We start from the raw sequence: 21,153 nt of genomic DNA, 5'->3' as shown, positions 1-21,153 counted from the left end.
TTTTGGCATCTCTGGGCCACACTGGAAGAAAAGTTGTCTTGGGCCACACATTAAATGCATTGCAACACGTAATCACAAAAAAAAAAAACCCTCATAATGTTTTAAGTAAATTTACGATTTTGTGTTAAGCCACATTCACAGCCATCCTGGGCCACAGGTTGCAGATTGGACATGCCTGGTATAAGAAATGATTCTTTTGGTTACATTACAAAAGCATAGGCACCCAAAACTAAAACAAATGAGACAACATAAGCTAAATATTTACAGCACAGAAAAATGAACAAAATGAAAAAACAACTTATGAAATGGGAGAAAATATTTGCAAATCATGTGTCTGCTAAGGGGTTAATATGCAAATTATATAAAGAACTCACACAATTCAATAGGAAAACAACAATAAATTTAAAAAGGTGAGAGGATCGGAATAGATTTTTTTAAAGAAGACATACAGATGGCCAACAGGTACTTGAACGTGCTCTACCTCGATAATAATCAAGGAAATTTTGGCTGGAATGTAAATTGGCACAGCCACTATGAAAAATAGTATGAAGATTTCTCAAAAAATTAAGAATAGACTACTTGTGATTCAGCAGTTCAGTTCTTAGTATTTAACCAGAGTAAAAACAAAACAAAAAAATACTATCTCTAATAAGATATCTGCACCCTTCCCCATGGTCATTGTAGTGTGTTTATAATAACCTAGACATAGAAATTCAACCTAAGTGTCCATGAACAGATGAATGGATGGATGGATGGACAGATAGATAGGTAGATGGATGATAGATAGATAGATGGATAGATAGAGTAATATTATCAGCCATAAGAAAAGAAGGAGACCCTAATATTTGCAACAACATAGATACATGGATGGACCTTGAGGGCATTATGCTAAGTGAAATAAGACAGACATAGAAAGCAAATGCGGTATGATATCATTTATATACGTGTGAATTTAAAAATATCAAACTCACAGATACGAAGAACAGATTGGTGACTGCCAGAGATGAGGGTGGGGGTGGGGTAGTGGGTTAGTAAAATGGATGAAGGTAGTTAACAGATACAAACTTCCAGTTACAAGATAAAAAAGCCCTGTGCATATGATTACAGTATGGTGAATACAATTAATGATATTGTAGTGTATATTTGAAAGTTGCTAAGAGAGTAAATCTTAAATGTCATCAAAGGAAGTTTTTATCTGGGTGTAGTAATGGATATTGAATAAACTTATTGTGGCAAAGACTTCACAGTATATACAAGTATTGAATCATTACACTGTACACCTAAAAATTATACATTGTTATATATCAATTACATTTCAATAAAATATAGTGTAAAAGTATCATCTCTAAAAATTACTTATTATTGAATGTCAACCATACTTGAAAAAATTAAAAAATAAATAAATTTTTAAAAATTATTTATACTATATACTATTAGATAGTTATATGTTCTTGATTTTGTTTAGTTTCTCAAAACAAAATTTTATCTATAAAGGAGCTTTTTGATTTTTAATAGTTTGTGTTGTGAATTTTTAAGTGTTTTATTCTAAGACATATATTGAGATTATAAAACCTGAAAGTCTATGTAGTATATATTTTACAGCCCTCTAACATGATTTTATAATTAAAAACATTATGTGAAATATATATTTATTATGAAATATAATGTAAGTAGCAAAAATACTACTTCTTAATTCTTCAGTTTTTAAAAATGGATGTTTTGAATTTTTTTCATTTATCTCTATATGAAAGTCTATATTATATTTTAGTATTAGGACAAGTAGAAAATAATGAAGATTACTCTTTATACTTTAACTCGGCATAAGGTGATGAAGGTGCTTGGCTGCCTTCAGGAAGTCAGTGACTAGTGTAAAGGGATAAAGTTTATTTTTAGCATATAAGACTATGACAGGAATATATACCTTTGCCCAGTTCAAAATTTAATAGACCAGGAAGCCTCTGGAAATGACATCAAAGGAAGGGCAGCATGAGCTCCTCTTGGTCTCTCCCCTTAAAGTATCAACAATTTGAATAGCTGTAATTCAACAAATGATTCACTGGTCAATATACAAACACTTCTGAGAGATCCATGTATTGAAACATCTGAAGTTGGGCAAGTGAGAACAAACTAGAAAGGTGGGAAAGGAGAAGAGCAGAGATGGGCCACAGACACAACCCTGCAGCCAGGGTTCACAGGCTGGAGCACACTGCAGTGCTCAGCCAGAGAAGGGAGAAATCAGGTCACTACCTGCATTCCCTTCAGCTGGGAGGAGCAAAGAGAGTGAGTGATTATTCCTGCAAGAGTGGGCTTTAGGAGCTGCCTCTGAGTCCACTGACAAAGCACAGAGGTGTGGCCTCAGTTGTCTGGCAATCAGCATCATAGACAAAGAAACAAAGGCAGGAAGCCTGGCCAGCCCCCCTCACTCTCCTAGAGCTCACCTCCTTTAATCCTCCCAGAGCTCATAGCAGGCCCCTGAAGAAGCTGTAGTAATGAGTCTATAAACCCAAGAACTGGTGTTACAAAAACAATTTTTCCCTGAGTGACGGGCACACTCTACAAATAATTCAGGAGTCATGTGGAGACACATAGGAGATGCCCCAGAGGTCTGGCAATCATTATTACTGAGAGAGCAAAGCAACAAAGAAAGAAGCCAAATCCCCCCAGTTCACCCCACTCCCACACATCATAACTGCACTGCCAGCAGCAGCATCTGCCCACAGGGAACAACACTCGGATTTCACAGATTTGGAACACTACTGCCAGTCAAATCCCCAGTGAGGTTGGTCCCTTGGGACCTAGACCACCAAAACATAAAGGAGATGCCCAAATCCCCAGGGAATACAGGCTAATTTCCAACATACACATCCCGTTTCACCCCGAGATCTGAAAAGCAAGAGTAGTACTGAAGAGCTAAAAACCTTGGAGTTCAGCACCACTTACTGGAAAACAATAGAAAGACTTCATTTTATCGATCTACAAAAGTACCACTCATACATAGATGCATATAGAGAAGGAATCCACCAAATACCATGAATATCAATGTAATGAGGCACCTCACAAAGCTAATAAAGACTTCCAGTTAAGATGATGTCATATGTAAACACGGCCTACCTCCTTGCACAACCACATCAAATTACAGCCAGGACTTCTGGCAAGATGGAGGCATAGTTGGACACACCATACCTCCACGCACAACCAAGATTAGAACAACAACAATTTAGAGGCAGAATAACACCTAGAACTGATAGAGAATTTATCTGAATGGAAGTCAGACAGCCAAGAAGTTGAAGTAGACCCGCTCATCCAGACCAGTAGGAGGGGTGGAGAGGAGCAGCTGGGTGTGGGGTCCCGGCACAGAGGACAGGAAGAGTTGGGCACATAAGGCAACCAGGAGCATGTAAGGCATCTGGGGCGCACAAGATCGCAGCGGGTGGACCCTGAGTACGCAAGCGGCAGCTGGCGGACCCAGTGAGGTGGCGATTGTGGAACAGGGCAGAGCACCCAACCCAGGACCCCAGAGAAGGGACTGAGGGGTCAGGAGAATGGAGCTACTGCCATTGTTCCCTCCCGCCCCCGCATACCACATCACAATCTAGCAACTGGGGTGCCCAGCCCTGGTGAACACCTAAGGCTCCGCTCCTCATATGTAACAGGAGCAACCAGACCAAAAAAAAAAGAGAGAGAGAGGGAGAGACATGTCTCAAACAGAAAAACATCTCAATGCCCCAGGACTCATCCTTTTGAGCCACCAAAGATAGCCAATCTATCAGACGCACAGTTCAAACCACTGGTGATCAGGAAGCTCACAGAACTGGTTGATTTTGGTCACAAATTATATGAACAAATGCAGGCTACCATGGGAAGGCCTGATGGGAAGGAAACTGGGAATCAAAACAATAGAGTGGACCAAAAGGAAGTAAAAAACAACCAAACAGGAAAGAATGGAGAAATAAGAATTCAAAAAAATGAGGAGAAGCTTAGGAACCTCCAGGACATCTTTAAATGTCCCAACATCCGAATTATAGGGGTACCAGAAGGGGAAGAGGAAAAGCAACAGATTGAACACGTATTTGAACAAATAATAAAGGAGAACTTCCCCATTCTGGCAAAGGAAATAGACTTCCAGAAAATCTAGGAAGCTCAGAGAGCCCCAAAGAAGTTGGACCCAAGAAGAAACACACCAAGGCACATCATAATTACATCAGCCAAGGTAAAAATGAAGGAGAGAATCCTAGAAGCAGCAAGAGATAAGGGGACAGTAACCTACAAAGGAGTTCCCATCAGACTGTCAGCTGATTTCTCAAAAGAGACCTTCCAGGCAAGAAGGGGCTAGAAAGAAGTATTCCAACTCATGAAAGACAAGGACCTATATCCCAGAATACTCTATCCAGCAAAGCTTTCATTTAGAATGGAAGGGCAGATAAAGTGCTTCTCAAATAAGGTCAAGTTAAAGGAGTTCATCATCACCAAGCCCTTATTTTATGAAATGTTAAAGGGACTTATCTAAGTAAAGAAGATAAAGAAAAAACACGTATAGTAAAAGGACAGCAAACTCACAATTATTAACAACCACACCTAAAGCATAACCAAAAGAAACTAAGCAAACAACTAGAACAGGAACAGAACCACAGAACTGGAGATCACATGGAGGGTTAGCAACAGGGGAGTGGGAGGAGGAGAGAAGGGGAAAAGGTACAGAGAATAAGTAGCATAGATTGTAGGTTGAAAATAGATGGGGGAGGGTAAGAATAGTATGGGAAATGAGAAGCTAAAGAACTTATAAGTATGACACATGGACATGACTAAAAGGGGGGGATATGAGTGGGAGAGTGTGTACAGGGTGGAGGGGAGTGAAAGGGGGAAATGGGACAACTGTAATAGCATAGTCAATAAAATATATTTTTTTAAAAAAAAAGCAGAACAAAAACAAATCATATGAGTTCCAGCCATGATGGAGGCATAGGTAGAAATGCTTCATTTCCTCACACAACCAAAAGAAGGATAACAACAAATTTAAAAACAATAAACAACCAGCACTGCCATAAAATCAAACTGCATCAAACCCCAGCAACCAAGGAGTTAAAGAAACATCCAGGCTGGTAGGAGGGGCAGAGACAGGCAGCTGGGCAGAGAGGTCCTGCATCAAGGTGGTGGACTGTACAGGCAAGGCAGGACTGGCTAAATGGGAAACTAGAGTCTCAAAACTTCTAGCTGTAAAAAACTGTGGGGGTTACAGTGGTGAGAGAAACTCCCAGTCTCACAGGGGAGTTTGTTGGAAAGTACAGCTAGAGCAGAACAAGCAAGTGGCATTTTTCCCTCTCTGACCCCTCCCCCACAGACAGTGCCAAAACACAGCAAACAGGATTGCCCCTCCCTGGCAAATACCTAAGGCTCATCCCCTTACAACATAATAGATATGTCAAGAAAAAGAAATATGGTCCAAATGAAAGAACAGATCAAAACCCCAGAAAAAGAGCTAAGCAATGACGACATAGACAAGCTATCTGATGCAGAGTTCAAAACAATAGTAATCAGGATGCTCACAGAATGGATTAGCTCAGTCACAAAATGAAGGAAGAAATGAAGGCTATACAAAGTGAAATAAAGGAAGAATACAGGGAACCAACAGTGAAAGGAAGGCAGCCAGGACTTAAATCAATGACTTAGAACAAAAGAAAGAAAGAAACATCCAACCAGAACAGAATGAAGAAACAAGAATTCAAAAAAAAAAATTGAGGAGAGGCTTAGAAACTTATGGGACAGCTTTAAGCACTCCAACGTCTGAATCATAGGGGTGCCAGAAGGAGAAGAGGAAGAGCAAGAAATGCACAACTTATTTGAACAAATAATGTAGGAAAACTCCTAAAGTCTGATGAAGGGTATATACTTCCAGGAAGTCCAGGTACCCCAAAGACTCCCAAAGAAATTGAACCAAAGAAGGAACACACCAAGGCACATCATAATTAAGTTATGCCAAATTAAAGGTAAGGAGAGAATCTTAAAAGCAGCAAGAGAAAAGAAGACAGTTACCTACAAAGGAGTGCCCATAAGGCTATCAGCTGATTTCTCAAAAGAAACCTTGCAGGCAAGAAGGGGCTGGGAAGTATTCAAAGTCATGAAAGACAAGGACCTACATCCAAGATTACTCTATCCAGCAAAGTTAACATTTAGAATGGAAGGACAGACAAAGTGCTTCCCAGATAAGGTAAAGTTAAAGGAGTTAATCATTACCAAGCCCCTACTATATGAAATGTCAAAGGGACTTATTTAAGAAATAGAAGCAAATCAAAAACTCTGAACAGTAAAATGACAACAAACTCACAATGATCAAAGAAAATTAAAGACTAAACAAACAACTACAACAGAAACAGCATCAAAGAAATGGATATCACAGGTAGGGTTATCAGTGGGGAGGGGGAAGGGGAGAATGGGGGGAAAGGTACAGGGAATAAGAAGCATAGTTGGTAGGCATAAAATAGACAGGCAGAGGTTAAAAATAGTAAAGCCAAATAGAAAAGCCAAAGAACTTATATGAACAACCCATGGACATGAACTAAGGGGGCAGAATGCTGGAAGGTAGAGTGGGTGCAGGGAAGAGGGGGGATAAAGGGCAGTGAAAAATTGGTACAACTGTAATAGCATAATCAATAAAATGTACTTTGAAAAAAAAACAGAGTCATAGATACAGAGAATATTTTGATGGTAGCCAGATGGGAGGGGGTCATGAAGATGGGTGAAAAAGGTGAAGGGATTAAGGAGTACATCGCTACCAAATTAGTAGTTACAGAATAGTCATGTGGATGTAAACTACAGGATAGGGAATAACTAGCCAAAGAACATGTATGCAGGATGCATTGACATGGACAACAGTGTACAGATTGCCTGAGGGAGTGGGGGGCTTGCTGGGTGGAAGGGGACAAAGGAGGAAATTTGGGGATGACTGTAATGGTATAAAGAATAAAATATAGCCCTGGCTGGCGTAGCTCAGTGGATTGAGCGCGGGCTGGGAACCAAAGTGTCCCAGGTTCGATTCCCAGCCAGGGTACATTCCTGGGTTGCAGGCCATAAACCCCAGCAACCGCACATCGATGTTTCTCTCTCTCTCTCTCTCTATCACCCTCCCTTCCCTCTCTAAAAATAAATAAATAAAATATTTTAAAAAAAAAGAAGCATGACATTGTTTAAAAAAAAAAAGAATAAAATATAATTTAAAGTAAAGACAATACAACATCTCCTGAAAATAAACTTAAATACATGGAAAGATATCATTTAAATGACAAAATTTAAGATTGTGGTTCTGAAAAAAACTCAATGAGATGAAGAAAACTCAGATGGGCAATTTAACAAACTCAGAAACAAAATCAAAAAACAAAATGAGTACTTTACCAAGGAGATCGAAACTTTAAAAAAGGAACCAAATAGGAATTCTTGAGATAAAGAACTCTGTAAAGGAAAGGGGTACAGGGGTGGCTAGAGGTGGAAAAGGGAATAGGGTAAATAACAAGTAATGGAAAAAACTACAATAAAAATGAACTATTAAAAAAGCTATCATGTTTTACCAACATTAAAATAATTACAGTATATATAAGGAACAGTAGAGGAAAAAAGAAGTAAAGAAGTAAAGAATAAACTACCCAGCATAGGAAATAGAGCTGACCATATAGAGGAAAGAATTAGTGATATCAAAGATAGAAATCTAGAAATAATGCAGAGAGAAAAAGAGGCACACTTGAACATAAAAAAATGAAAGAACTCTCTGAGAACTGACTCCCTCAGAAAGAGCAATATTAGAAGAAAAAATTGAGAAAACAATGAAAAGCCTATTCAAACTGAAAGTTGAAAACAACTCCCCAAACCTATGGAAAGAGCTAGATTCTCAAATCCAAGGAGCAAACAGAACAATTACTTCAATTCAAAAATGCCTTCTCCAAGGCACATACTATAAAAACTGTCAAAAATTAATGACAAAGAAAGAATTCTTAAGGTACTCATGGAAAGGAAGAAAGTAACCTGTAGAGTGAATCCCATTAAATTATCATCAGACTTATCAACAGAAACCCAACAGAAACTAGAATAGTGGAAACAAATATTTAAACTACTGAGAGAAATTACCAGCCAAGGATAACATATCCAGCAAAGTTGTTCTCTAGATATGGAAGAAAAATAAAGATTCCTCTAGATACACAGAAGCTGAGGAAATTTACCACCAGAAGACCTCTATTACGGGAAACACTCAGGGAAGTTATTCTACTTGAAACAAAGAACAAAAGGTCAAAAAACTATGAGTAAGATCAGCAAACTCACAGTGTAGGCAGGGATAATTTCAGATGAGAAAAACATAAAAGGGGATTTTGCAAAAGGGTGGAGATTAGATAAATTCAAAATAAAAAGAACTATTGTATATATGAAACTTTCTTTACATAAACCTAATGGTAAACACACCAAAAATTCCAAAGCTGAGACACATAATACATACACAAAAAAAGGAAAGAGGGGAAAAAGTGTGAAATACCACCAAACAAAAACAACAAATGGAAACACAATGGAAACAACCAGTGGAGGCACAGAGCTACCAGAAAACAAAAGATAAACTGGCTATAGGAAATCTTCATGCATCAATAACTACCCTAATTGTAAACTGTAAATGCATTGAATTCAGCAATAAAAAGGCACAGGGTAGTAGATTGGATCAAAACACAAACCTCAACCAGATACTGTTTTCAGGAGACACATCAAATCTTCAAGGCAAAATATAGACTCACTGAAGGATGGAAAATGATTGCCAAGCAAATGGCATAAACAGAAAAGCACATGCAGCTATACTGATATCTGAAAAAATAGATTTCAGGAAAACAAAGGTAATAAGAGACAAAGGTGGACATTTTATGGTAAAAGGGCCACTACAGCAATAACACTTACTTCTCTCTCCATATGCATCCAATTGGAGAGCACCAAAATATAAACAGAAATACAAACAAAACTAAATGGAAAAACTGACAAAAACACAATCATAGAATGGGGCCTTAATACTCCATAACAACTCTAGGTAGATCATTCAAACAGAAAATCCATAAAGAAATATTGGCCTTAAATGACATATTAGACCAAAAAGACAGAATTGGCATTTATAGAGCCTTTCATACCAAAACATCAGATTATACATTTTTCTCAGGGGCACATGGAAAATTCTAAAGGATAGATCATATGTTGGGTCACAAAAGTAGCCTCAACATATTTAAGAAGTCTGAAATCTTACCAAGCATATTCACAACCACGTTACTCTGAAATTAGAAATCAACTACAAAAAATACACAAATATGTGGAGATTAAACAACATGATAATAAAAACATGACAGTCAGAAAAGAAATAAAAGGTAAGTTCAAAATATATGTAGAGATAAATAAGTGCAACAATATGACATATCACAACTTCTGGAATGCAGTGATAAAAGGGAAGTTTACATCATTACAGGCCTATCATCTCAAGAAACCAAAAAAAAATCCCAGAATAAACGATATAACATTATATCTTAAAAAAAAAAAAACCTAGAAAAATAACAAAAGCAGCCTAGGACAGCAAAAGAAAAATAAATATTAGAGCAGAAATGAATAAAACAGAGAACAAAAAGGCAAGCAAAAAACTAATACAACAAAGAGTTGGTTCTTTGAAAAAATTAATAAAGTTGATAAACACCTGGCTAGACTCACCATGAAAAAAACAGAAAAAACTCATATAAACAAAATCATAAATGAAAGAGAAGTTATCTCAGACATCACACACACACACACACACACACACACACACACACACATATATATCAAGGGTCATACTAGAATATTATGAAAGGCTATATGCCACAAAATTCAATAACCTGGAAGACACACTTAAGTTCCTAGAAATATATAACATTCCTAGACTAAATCATAAAGAATTGGAAAATCTAAATAGAGTAATCAACAGTGAAGAAATTGTACCAACCATCAAAAACCTCAAAAAAAAAAAAATCCAGGACCAGAGATGTCTTGACTAATGAATTCAACCAAACATTCACATAAATTCGACACCTATTCTTCTCAAAGTCTTCAAAAAAATTGAAGAAGAGGTGATGCTTCCTAAAATATTTTATGAGGCCAACATAACCCTGATACAAAAATCAGGCAAGGATAACACTAGAAAAGAAAACTACAGACCAATATCTCTGATGAATACAGATGAAAAAGTCCTCAACAAAATACAATATTAAAAAATATATATAAGGTCTGCCCAGAAGGCATACAGCCATATAATATGAAAAATAGAGACATTTATTTAAGAAAATACAAGAAACATTGTACACAGAGCAGTGAAACCTCAGTCCTCTTCAAAGTAAGCACCTTGGGACCTCACACAATTCTCCCAATAGCCATCAGCTCCCTTGTCATATTTTCCTGAATCTCATCAATGATCTGAAATCTCTTCCCTGTCAAAGATGATTTTAGTTTTAGGAAAAACCAGAAGTCACAGGGTGCAAAATCTGGAATGTAGGGAGTCTGGGTCACCTGCATGATTTGATGTTTCACAAAAAAACTCTGCATAAGATGTGATGCGTGAGTGGACATGTTGTTGTGATGAAGCTGCCAATCACCAGTTTCCCATAGCTGAGTCCTGAATCATCCAAATAGTTTTCACGGAGGAATGTGGAAACTTAATAATGTGGAATGCTTAACTCAAAATCTGATGTAGATTCGCTGCTCTACTCACTCAGTCATTTTGAATGCTATAGCCACACAGTGCACATGCTCACTCAATGGTATCTACTGCTGCCACTGACTAATACCATGAAGTTGTCATTGTTCACCCGTGGGCATTGCAGTGCTCTCCTTGGCTGTCAGGTTACATTGATGTCACACAAACCATTCTCATTATGTTAACAATGGTTGGACTTTTTCCAGACAGACCTCATATGCCACGATGGAGTAGGGTTCATTCCAGTGGCGCAAGGAAGTTTCAACATATGCAAACTGATCAATGTAACATACCACATGAGCAAAACAAAGGGTAAAAATCATATAATCTTACCAATAGATCAGAAAGAGCATTTAATAAGGTAAAACACCCAGCTGTGATAAAAACACTCAATAAAAATAGGAATAAAAGGAAAGTATCTCAACATAATACAGGCCATATATGACAAACATTCAGCATATCACACTCAATGGTGGAAAACTGAAAGACTTTCCTCTAATATCAGGAACAAGACAAGGATATCCACTCACCACTCTTATTCAACATATTACTGGGTATCCTAGCCAGAGTAATCAGACAGGAGAAAGCAATGAAAGGCATCCAATTTGGGAATTAAGAAGTAAAAGTAGTATTTTTTCAGGTGACTTGATTCTATATATAGAAAACCATAAAGACTCCACCAAAAAGAAAAAAAAACTATTAGAAACAATAAACAAGTGGTAAAGTTGCAGGATACAATATCAATTTATAAAAAAAACACTGCATTCCTATATACTAACAATGAAATTTCAGAAAAGGATATTTAAAAAGTCCCTTTTGCAATTACAACAAATAAAATACCTAGGAATAAACTTAACAAAGAATGAGGAGAACCTACACACTGAAAACTCAAAGCATCATTAAAAAGAATTAAAAAGACACAATAAAATGGAAAGATACTCTGTGTTCATGAATTGGAAAAATAAACATAGTCAAAATGTCCATATCACCCAGAGCAATATACAGAATTAATGCAATCCCTATCAAAATCCTAATGGCATTTTTTAAAGAAATAGAACAATAACAAAAAACTTACCACATTCATATGGAACCACAAAAGACCCTAAATAGCCAAAGCAATTCTGATAAAAAAAAACAGAGGTATCATACTCCCAGACTCCAAATTATACTACAAAGCCACAATAATCAAAACAGGTTGGTATTGGCAGTAAGAAGACATATAAAACAATGAAACAAAATTGAGATCCCAGAAAAATACCCACATACATATGGGCAAATAATTTTTGATAAAGAAGCAAAAATATACAATGAAGAAAAGAAAGATTCTTTAATGAATGATGCTGGGAAAATTAGAAAGCCTCATGCAAAAGATTGAAACTAGATACACTTTGCCCCCATTTACAAAAATTAATTATAAATGGATCAAAGGCCTAAATATAAGATCTGAAAAAATAAAGTACATAGAAAACATAGGTACTAAAAGCATGGGTCTTGCTTTTAAAGACTGTGTGACTTTGACTCCAAAGGCAAAAAGTAAAGTCAAAAATAAATTAATGGGACTATATCAGCAAAAAAGCTTCTGCACAGAAAAGGAACCCATCAACACAACAAAAAGGCAACCAACCTAATGGGAGAATATATTTGCAAACAACAGCTCTGACCAGAGGCTAATATCTAAAATATATAAAAAAGTCATACAACTACATGCAAAAAAAAACACTACCTAATTCAATTTAAAAATTGAGAGAGGACCTAAACAGACATTTCTCCCAAAACCACATACAAAGGGCCAATGGATATATGAAAAGATGCTCAACTGGACTAGCTACTAAATAAATGCAAATCAAAATTACAATGAGATACCACTTCACACCTATTAGAATTACCATGTCCCAAGACAGGTAGTAACAATTGTTGAAGAGGTTGTGGGGAAAAAGGAACCCTCATTCACTGCTGGTGGGAATGTAAACTGGTGCAACTACTATGGAAAATAGTATGCTGATTCCTCAAAACATTAAGGATAGAGTCACCATATGACCCAGCAACTCTATTCTGGGTACCTACTTGAAAATATTTATTCTTAAAGTGATATGCACCCCTATGTTCATTGCAGCATTATTCACAGTGGCCAAGACACGGAGACAACCAAAGTGTCCTTCAATAAATGATTGGATAAAGATGTGGTACATATATACAATTGAATACTATCAGCCATAAGAAAAGATGAAGTATTGCCATTTGCAACAACACTGATGGACCTTGAGCATACCATGCTACGTGAAATAAGCCAGAAAAACTTAAGAACCATATGATTTCACTCATATGTGGGATATAAAACAAGAAAAACAAACAAACAAAAAACTCCTACACATACCCAACAGTATGGTGATTACTAGAGGGAAGGGACATGGAGAGTATAGTAAAGGGTAAAGGGCTTAAAATATATGGTGACAAAAGATGATTTTACTTTGGGTAGTGGGCACACAGTGCAATATGAAGATCATGCATTGTAGAAATGTACACTTGAAACGTATGTAATCTTTTTAAAGTATTTTTTATTGATTATGCTATTACAGTTTTCCAAATTTTTCCCCCTTTATCCCCCCTCCACCCTGCCATCCCACAACCCTCCATCCTTAGTTCATGTCTATGGGTTGCACATATAAGTTCTTTGAGTCCTCTGTTTCCTGTATCATTTTTTTTTATTTTCCCATGTATTTTATGCCTACTAATTATGCTTCTTCTTCCCTGTACCTTTTCCTCCCTATTCCTCCCACTGAACTCCCTCTGTATAATGTCCATTTCTCTGATTCTGTTCCTGTTCTGGCTGTTTGCTTAGTTTTTGTTTTCATTTTCTTTTCTTTTAGGTTCATTTGTTGGTAGGTATGAGTTTGTTGTCATTTTATTGTTCATATTTTTTATCTTCTTTTTTGTTGGATAAGTCCCTTTAACATTTCATATAGTAAGGGCTTGGTGATGATGAACTCCTTTAACTTTACCTTATCTGGGAAGCACTTTATCTACCCTTCCATTCTAAATGATAGCTTTGTTGGATAGAGTAATCTTGGGTGTAGGTCCTTGCCTTTCATGGCTTCAAATACTTCTTTCCAGCCCCTTCTGCCTGTAAGATTTCTTTGAAGAAATCAGCTGATAGCCGTATGGGAACTCCTCTCTAGGAAATTGTCTCCTTTTCACTTGCTGCTCTTGGGATTTTCTCTTTGTTTTTAACTTGAGTAACGTAATGATGATGTGTCTTGGTGTGTTCCTCTTTAGTTACTACTTCTTTGGGATTCTCTGAGCTTCCTGGACTTCCTGGAAGTCTATTTCCTTCACCAGACTGGGGAACTTTTCCTTCATTATTTGTTCAAATAAGTTTTCAATTTCTTGCTGTTGCTCGTCTCCTTCTGGCACCCCTATAATTCAGATACTGGAACATTTCAGGTTGTCCCAGAGAGTCCTCAGCCTCTATTCATTTTTTTGGATTCTTGTTTCTTTGTTCTGATCCAGTTGGATGTTTATTTCTTCCTTTTGTTCCAAATCGTTGCTTTGAATCCTGGTTTCCTTCCTTCCACTGTTGGTTCCCTAAATATTTTGCTTTATTTCATTGTGGGTATCTTTCATTTGTTCTTTCATTTTTTCAACCAAGCTCAATCAGTTCTGTGAGCATTTTGATTACCAGGGCTTTAAATTCTCCATCAGTTAGGTTGCCAGTGTCCTCATCGCTTAGTTTTGAGGTTTTGCTGTGTTCTTTCATTTGGACCATATTTCTTTGTCTTGGCACAGCTGATAAGTTATAAGGGGCAGGGCCTTAGGTATTCACCTGGGCCAGGCAACCTTCTCTGCTGCACTGCCTGTAGGGGAGGGGCCAGAGAGGGAGCAATGCAGCTTGCCTGCTCCTCTCTAGCGCACTTTCCAACAGACTTTTGAGTCAGACTGGAAGTATCTGCAACCACAGCAACCCCAGTCAGCTCTGAGTCTCAGTTTCCCCCTTAAGTCAGTCCATCCTGAGCAGCTCCAGCCCTCAGCTCCCTCTCTGCTGTTTTTCTGAGTTGACCACCCTGCGCGATTCGCCTTAACTGGTCTGGTTGTTCTGGTTGATTTTTTCTTTAGTCCTTGGTTGTCAGAGTTCCATGCAGTTTGATTTTCTGGTGTTTCTGGTTGTTTATTGGTTTTAGATTGGTTGTCATCCTCCTTTTGGTTGTGAAAGGACGCGAGGGGTTTCTACCTACACCTCCATGTCGGCCGGAACTCTTCCAAAATTTATATAATCTTATTAATGAAAGTCACAGCAATAAATTTAATTAAAGAAAAAATAAAAACTGTGAAAAAACTTAATAGACCATAAAGGTATAGCCATAGAATTGTCTGGTTTTTTTTATTTTTTATTTTTTAAGTAACAAGAAAAAATTTAGATATTGTATGAGTCTTTTGATCTCATTTTACAGATAAACAAGAGGATTTGTGAGATTTAGCTACTTAATGAAACACTTAGGTAATAAATTCCACTTGATAAATTAGTTTAAAAATTTTTATGAAATATTTGACTGGCATATGTTTAGGTGAAGGGTGATTCTTATAAAAGTCAAGTCCAGGGCCTGTGTGAGTCAGAACAAAGACATTTAGTGGAGATCGTGGTGCTAGAATTTGTTCAGGATGTCTCTATCTGAATCAAAATCCATCCATATGGATATTAGAGACTATTTTTTATCTTCATACATTTCTTTTAATCACTTTTTATATGAGTGGCTTGTGACATCCTACAACCCAAGTTAATGAGGGCTCTGGACAAGTGGGAATGTGAGTTGCTCCTTCCTGGCTCTGAGTGAGGAGCAGTTTCCAATGTGTGGTTCAGTCTGGAAAGACTTTCATAAGATATTAGATGGGTGTCAGTAGTGAGCATATCTCTTTCCCAGTGAAGAGATTAGCCTCCTCTAAGGTACAGAGTTCACTTAGGATGACAGAGGCTGAGATATTCTGTGAGATGTGGCCATGGTTGGCCAGGCACCTCCCTACTACTCCCCGACACCTTCAGCTAATACTACCTCCCACCTCTGAACAACTACTGCTGCATTAAACAAGGACCCTCTGGGCCCAGTGTGATGTTCTAACCCACCTTCCACTTTCACGGTCTCCCTTTTTTCATGTATGCAAGGAAAGTAAACACCTTTATTACCTTCCCTCATTCAGTGCAAAAAGATAAGCCATGAATGTCTTATGAAACAAAATCTCAAGACAATTTATTTAATGTACTATGCTTACTTAATACAGCATAAACATGTTAATCATCCTCTATTCCCCTCCCTGATTGAATATCTGAAAACAGCACCATGCAAATGGACATGACACTGTACACACCTAGCACAGCTGTGACCATCTGCAGCATGGCCCATTGCTCAGCAGCAAAGTCGCCTTTTCTGACACGAGTCTGTGGAATTAGGAAGATAAGGATCTTCTTTTCCATGTCTCACAGAGGAACTCTCAATTTTACCTTCACACCCTCTCCTGCTTCCCTTCCTTTGCCTTTTTTCTGTCTGGACTCTAGATCATGTCTAAACACCTTTCCTTTTCATTCTCCCTATGTGACATTAAGTGTCATCTAAGTATTGAGATATTATAAAAAATATTTGATTTTTAGTATTTAGATACATTATATTTTAAAACATAATGGTGATTAAGATTTTCTCCTCTTTGTTTTCAGTCATAATAAATATTGAAACAAATAATAAATATGAAATTAAGAACAGCCTTGGACAGAGGATTTACTTTGCTGTGGAAGATACTGATTGCTGTACTCGAAATTGCTGTGCATGTTTTAGGCCTTCTACCATGAGAATTTTTGATCTTATGAGCCGAGAGGTCATAACTCTGGAGACACCACAAAGATGTACCAGCTGTTGTTGCCCATGCTGCCTTCAGGAGGTCTGTGAGCTATTACCTGAGTAATTTGTAAAGTAGCCCAACAAGAATTTTCACACTGTCATTGAACCTATATAATCAAATGAGATTTTCTAAAAATTGGTCCAGGAGCTGTTGTTTTATGCATGAGAGTATTTTGGACAGGAAGGATGGCAGGTGAAAAACAGTGACCAGTTAGCCCCATGTCCCTGAGAAGTTTGTCTTGTGGGATTGAGCATCTGCTCAGAGACCAGACTTCCTAATGCTTGAGGAGAGCTGAGAAGATGAGGCACCTTGGTCAAGTCCCTTACTGGGAGTGACCCCATAGAGGCCTGGCCAAAGCCAGAGGAGGGAAACACAGACAGTATCCTAGAATACAGTTCCAGGAGCAAGTGTGCAGAAGAATGAGGACAAGAACATATAGTCATCTCACAATTTTGGCCAACATATTATGGAACATACCTAGGAGAGACCGCCTCTAAGAAATCTCAAGTCCTGTGTTTTTAAGATAACCATTTTTAAAAACTAATGTATTTGAGCCTCTGTCACAGAGGTATGGGTACCTTCAGGTCTGGGAAGACCAGATGTCTGTTTCATATTACTTGTCATCCCACTGATTTACAATGTGGATTCAGGGGAGACACCAGGGCACAGAGAGTTTCTAGGCAAGTTGGCCTTTGCCTACATCCCCCTGGCCTGAGACCAGCCCTTGCCTGGCTAGTCATTCCAGACAAGTAGCTCTGAGTCCGTGACACAGACAGGGGCACAAGTACATAGACATTTGAAGTTTCATACTGCATTTACTTTAAACAGTTAACTGAAGCTATTCCTACTGAATTCTTTTGTTTTTTTATGTCATTTGGGTTAGTACTTGTCCATAGGAGTGTCTGAGGAAAACCAGAGTTTGAGGAAATATGCTCTGAATGTAAAGAGCACATTAGACTATTGATCTTAGAAAACAGTCTAGGAAGGCATCATTTACAAAAGACTGTACTGTACTCTCTAGGTCACCCAGCTAACAGCAAAGCCAAGATCCTCCTTATTTTCCTTATAGAACCATTGCCACTCATACTGGAAAATTGAACCAGTGATCAGAGCTCTGTTCACACATGTAAACAACTGTTTTCAATCAAGTATTTCAAGAATAGTATCTTATGCTTAGAAGTAGGCAAAGGAGCTGAATAGGCATTTTTCCAAGTAAGACATAAAAATAGACCACAGATATATGAAAACCTATTCCACATAACTAATTATTAAGTAAATTAAAATAAAAGCTACAATATGATATCACATTATACTTGTTAGGAATACTGTTATAAAAAAAGACATAATTTGGCAAGTGTGTGGAGAAAATGGAACCCTTGTACACTGTTGGTGGGAATATATATAAATTGTTACTGCCACTGTGGAAAAGAGCATGCAGGTTCATATGATACAGCAATCCCACCTCTGGATATGTATGCAAAGGAAATGTGACCAGGTCTTCAAAGAGATATCTACCTTCCCATATTCATTGAAGCATTATTCAAAATAATCAAAATATAGAAATAATCTAAGTGTCTGTTGATGGATGAGTGGATAAGAAAATGTAATATAAACATAAGTATGTACAATGGGATATTATTCAACCAAAGAAAAGAAGAAAACTATGCCATTGAGACAACATGGATGCATTTAGAGGGCATTACGCTAAGGGAAATAAGTCAGACAGGAGCAGGCAAGTGCTATATGGTATCACTCATATACCAAATATATAAAAAAAATCTAACTCATAGAAAAAGACATTTGAATAGAAATTGCCAAAGACTGGGAAAGGGAGAATGGGGAAAATATTGGTCAAATTGTACATGAATGAGTTCTGAGTATCAAATGTACAGCATAGTGACTATGCTATATATTTGAAGTTTGCTAAGAAAGATCTCAAGCATCGCTGTATGAGGTGACAGATGTGTTAACTAACTTGATGATTGTGGTAATCATTTCATAATGTATATGTCATCACGTTGTACACTTTAAATATATTATAATTATACTTGTCAATTATACATCAATAAAGCTAGAAAGGAAGAATATTGCCACTGCAATAAAAGTACTCATTAAGTGAGAGCTCATATTATTATTATTATGATAACAATAGTGATAAGGACAACAATGATGATTGTGTGTTACATATTCTTTTGCTTTTGTAGATAAAAATCTACTCTCCTCCTGGTACACTAATAGGTTATGTTATTCGGGCTAGGCACCCATATCTGCGTAAAGTTACAATTCAAGATGAAGATAAAAAGGATATGCTCAGAATTATTGGCCCATTTTGTGCATGCAGATATTTTAAAGAGGTTGTTTTTGAGGTAAGAGATGTAATCACTCTAATAGAATTTGATTTACAAATATAAGGAAAATATAATATGGTAACATGTTACAAATATATTAAATAAATATGTGTATCCTAATATCTCAAGAGGGAGACAGTGGATTCATATATGTAATGTTGATCAGAAAGGTAGTTATTAATCTCATTGAGCTTCAGTGTTGATTGTGATCATGGAAAAAAAGTGAAGCAGAGCCTTATAGTCAATAAATATAAGTAAAACAACTAGCATTTAAATGTGGTGATTTCTGTGTGGAAGTGCTATATATTATGCATTTTAAATACAACATTTACCTTGTCATCAATGTCTGACTGCCAAAGCCAGTGAATCATTCCTTAGTCTTAAACACAGGCTGTTTGTGGCCTCAGCCCTCTTCAGAAGGTCGGACATCTTTGAGTTCCTACAGGAAGCCCAATGAGGCAAAGAGAGTTTTCAGGAAGGTAGTGCAAACTGTGCCCCCCAGTTATGCTTCTCTATGGCCTCTGCTTTATCTTTGTATTAAATTTGATTATTAGAAACCAAAATATTTCTGTGTACTTACTGCATGGATCAATTTCATTACAGCAGTTTTCAAACAGATGTTCTGGCTGTAAACCCAAATTACTTAGTTGTAAATGTTTAAACATCAGGAGATTTTATAAGATAATCTTGATATTATGATTCTCTTTGAAAATTATAAAATCTGTTAAACTGAGCCCACATTTCCACAGAAAGGGCAAAAGTCTACAACTGAGCAGGGATACCACACTATAATAAGATGTGAGAATTCTGCCTTTTTCTCAACTTTCTCAGTTTCCCACTCTCCTCTTTATTTTTTAGTTGTATAATTTTCAATTCCCTAGTTGTATGATTTTAAATTCTTTTTCTCCCTGGTTATATAAAGATGAATCATTTCCTTCACATGATTAATAAATAAATGAAAGAGATGGATGATTATAAGAAAACATGCATAATGTAAAGAGCCTTTATAAAGTCTCTTTTAAAAGGACATGGATAATGTGTATGTTTGTGTGTGTGTGTGTGTGTGTAACAGGCATGTATAAGAACTTTATATAGGGTTATATATAACAATAGTTCCTCATGTAGGGTATGGCATACTTATCACAGATCCAGAAGAATGGAAAGATAATTGTTCATTCAGAGAACAATAATAACAGAAGTTTACCTGGCATGTATTATTTTGGAGGAATTGGTTAGAACATTAGGAAAGCATTGTGAAATTATTATATTTAATGCTAACAAATTTAAATTTTATCCAGCAAATTTTCACAATAGTATCCTTGGCGAATTCTTCATATGTAATAAACTAACTTCTCTCCTATGTACCCAGAATGGTGATAACTAGGTACCATCTTTCAGAGCTTTGAGAAATAGTCATTCAAATCAATTTGTGATGGCAATAGTGACACTTTAAATTTGGAATTTAGAGTATGAGAGACTGCTATGGAACATGGATTGTGCCATCATTGTGTCAGTAGTTATGGAAACTTGGAGTAGAAAAAAGATAAAAGCCCAAACACAGCGGGAGTCATTTTATAGGAAGAAATAACAGAAATTTCGTAAGTAGACTGAGTGGAGCTGTGTTATGAATATGATGTCCATTGAGAATGAAAGAAATCTAGAGATGAATCTGATGTCTGAGAATTTAAAAACTGAAATAATGCCTTTCACAAAGATGATAATCTTAAAGGAGAAATAGTTGATTTGTGGGAAGCTAGTGATTTGTATTTGAGTTATGTTGAATTTTACACATGTAGAGTAAAATACTGGGGACTCTTCAGCATACACATGGTAGTTGAGCCTGTGAGAAGATTGTCCCAAGTGTGAAACAAAGACAAGTAGACTTTCCTCTCTATCCCATGGAGATTATAAGGGCATGTGTCTTCTTCCAGGACTTTTGGTAGGGAAAAAATATGCATACATTAAACTGATATCCCAGGCCCCTCTATGAATATGATATCTGAATTGTCAAAATCACTATGGTATGTTTAGGAATCTCAAAACATAAAAATAGATGCTGAGTGGTGATACTGATAGCAGGATCAGATGCTAAAGTATTGCAGCACAGACCTGGTCAGGGGGGCGGTGAATGATATACTATTACTGAATTGACCCACCCTTATGTTCTGGGGATCCCCCACACTATACTAGGTTTGCCTT

At 37.0% G+C, this 21,153-nt stretch overlaps 1 protein-coding gene across 1 annotated transcript in view; it reads left to right on the top strand.

The window, feature by feature from the left end:
• LOC123827159 (phospholipid scramblase 2-like) overlaps positions 1–21,153 on the top strand; it is a 55,162-nt gene that overhangs the window by 19,161 nt on the left and 14,848 nt on the right. Inside the window, exons 5-6 of the mRNA XM_045851543.1 lie at positions 16,425–16,645; positions 18,811–18,972. Of these exons, the coding sequence (XP_045707499.1) occupies positions 16,425–16,645; positions 18,811–18,972 (383 nt within the window). The remainder of the gene's footprint in view (positions 1–16,424; positions 16,646–18,810; positions 18,973–21,153) is intronic.

This window comes from Phyllostomus hastatus, unplaced genomic scaffold (genome assembly GCF_019186645.2).
Source record: "Phyllostomus hastatus isolate PE091 unplaced genomic scaffold, TTU_PhHast_1.1 phas_contig_86, whole genome shotgun sequence".
NCBI classification, from domain to species: domain Eukaryota; kingdom Metazoa; phylum Chordata; class Mammalia; order Chiroptera; family Phyllostomidae; genus Phyllostomus; species Phyllostomus hastatus.
Note: the sequence above shows the minus strand (reverse complement) of the source record. Positions and strands in the feature narration are given on the sequence as shown.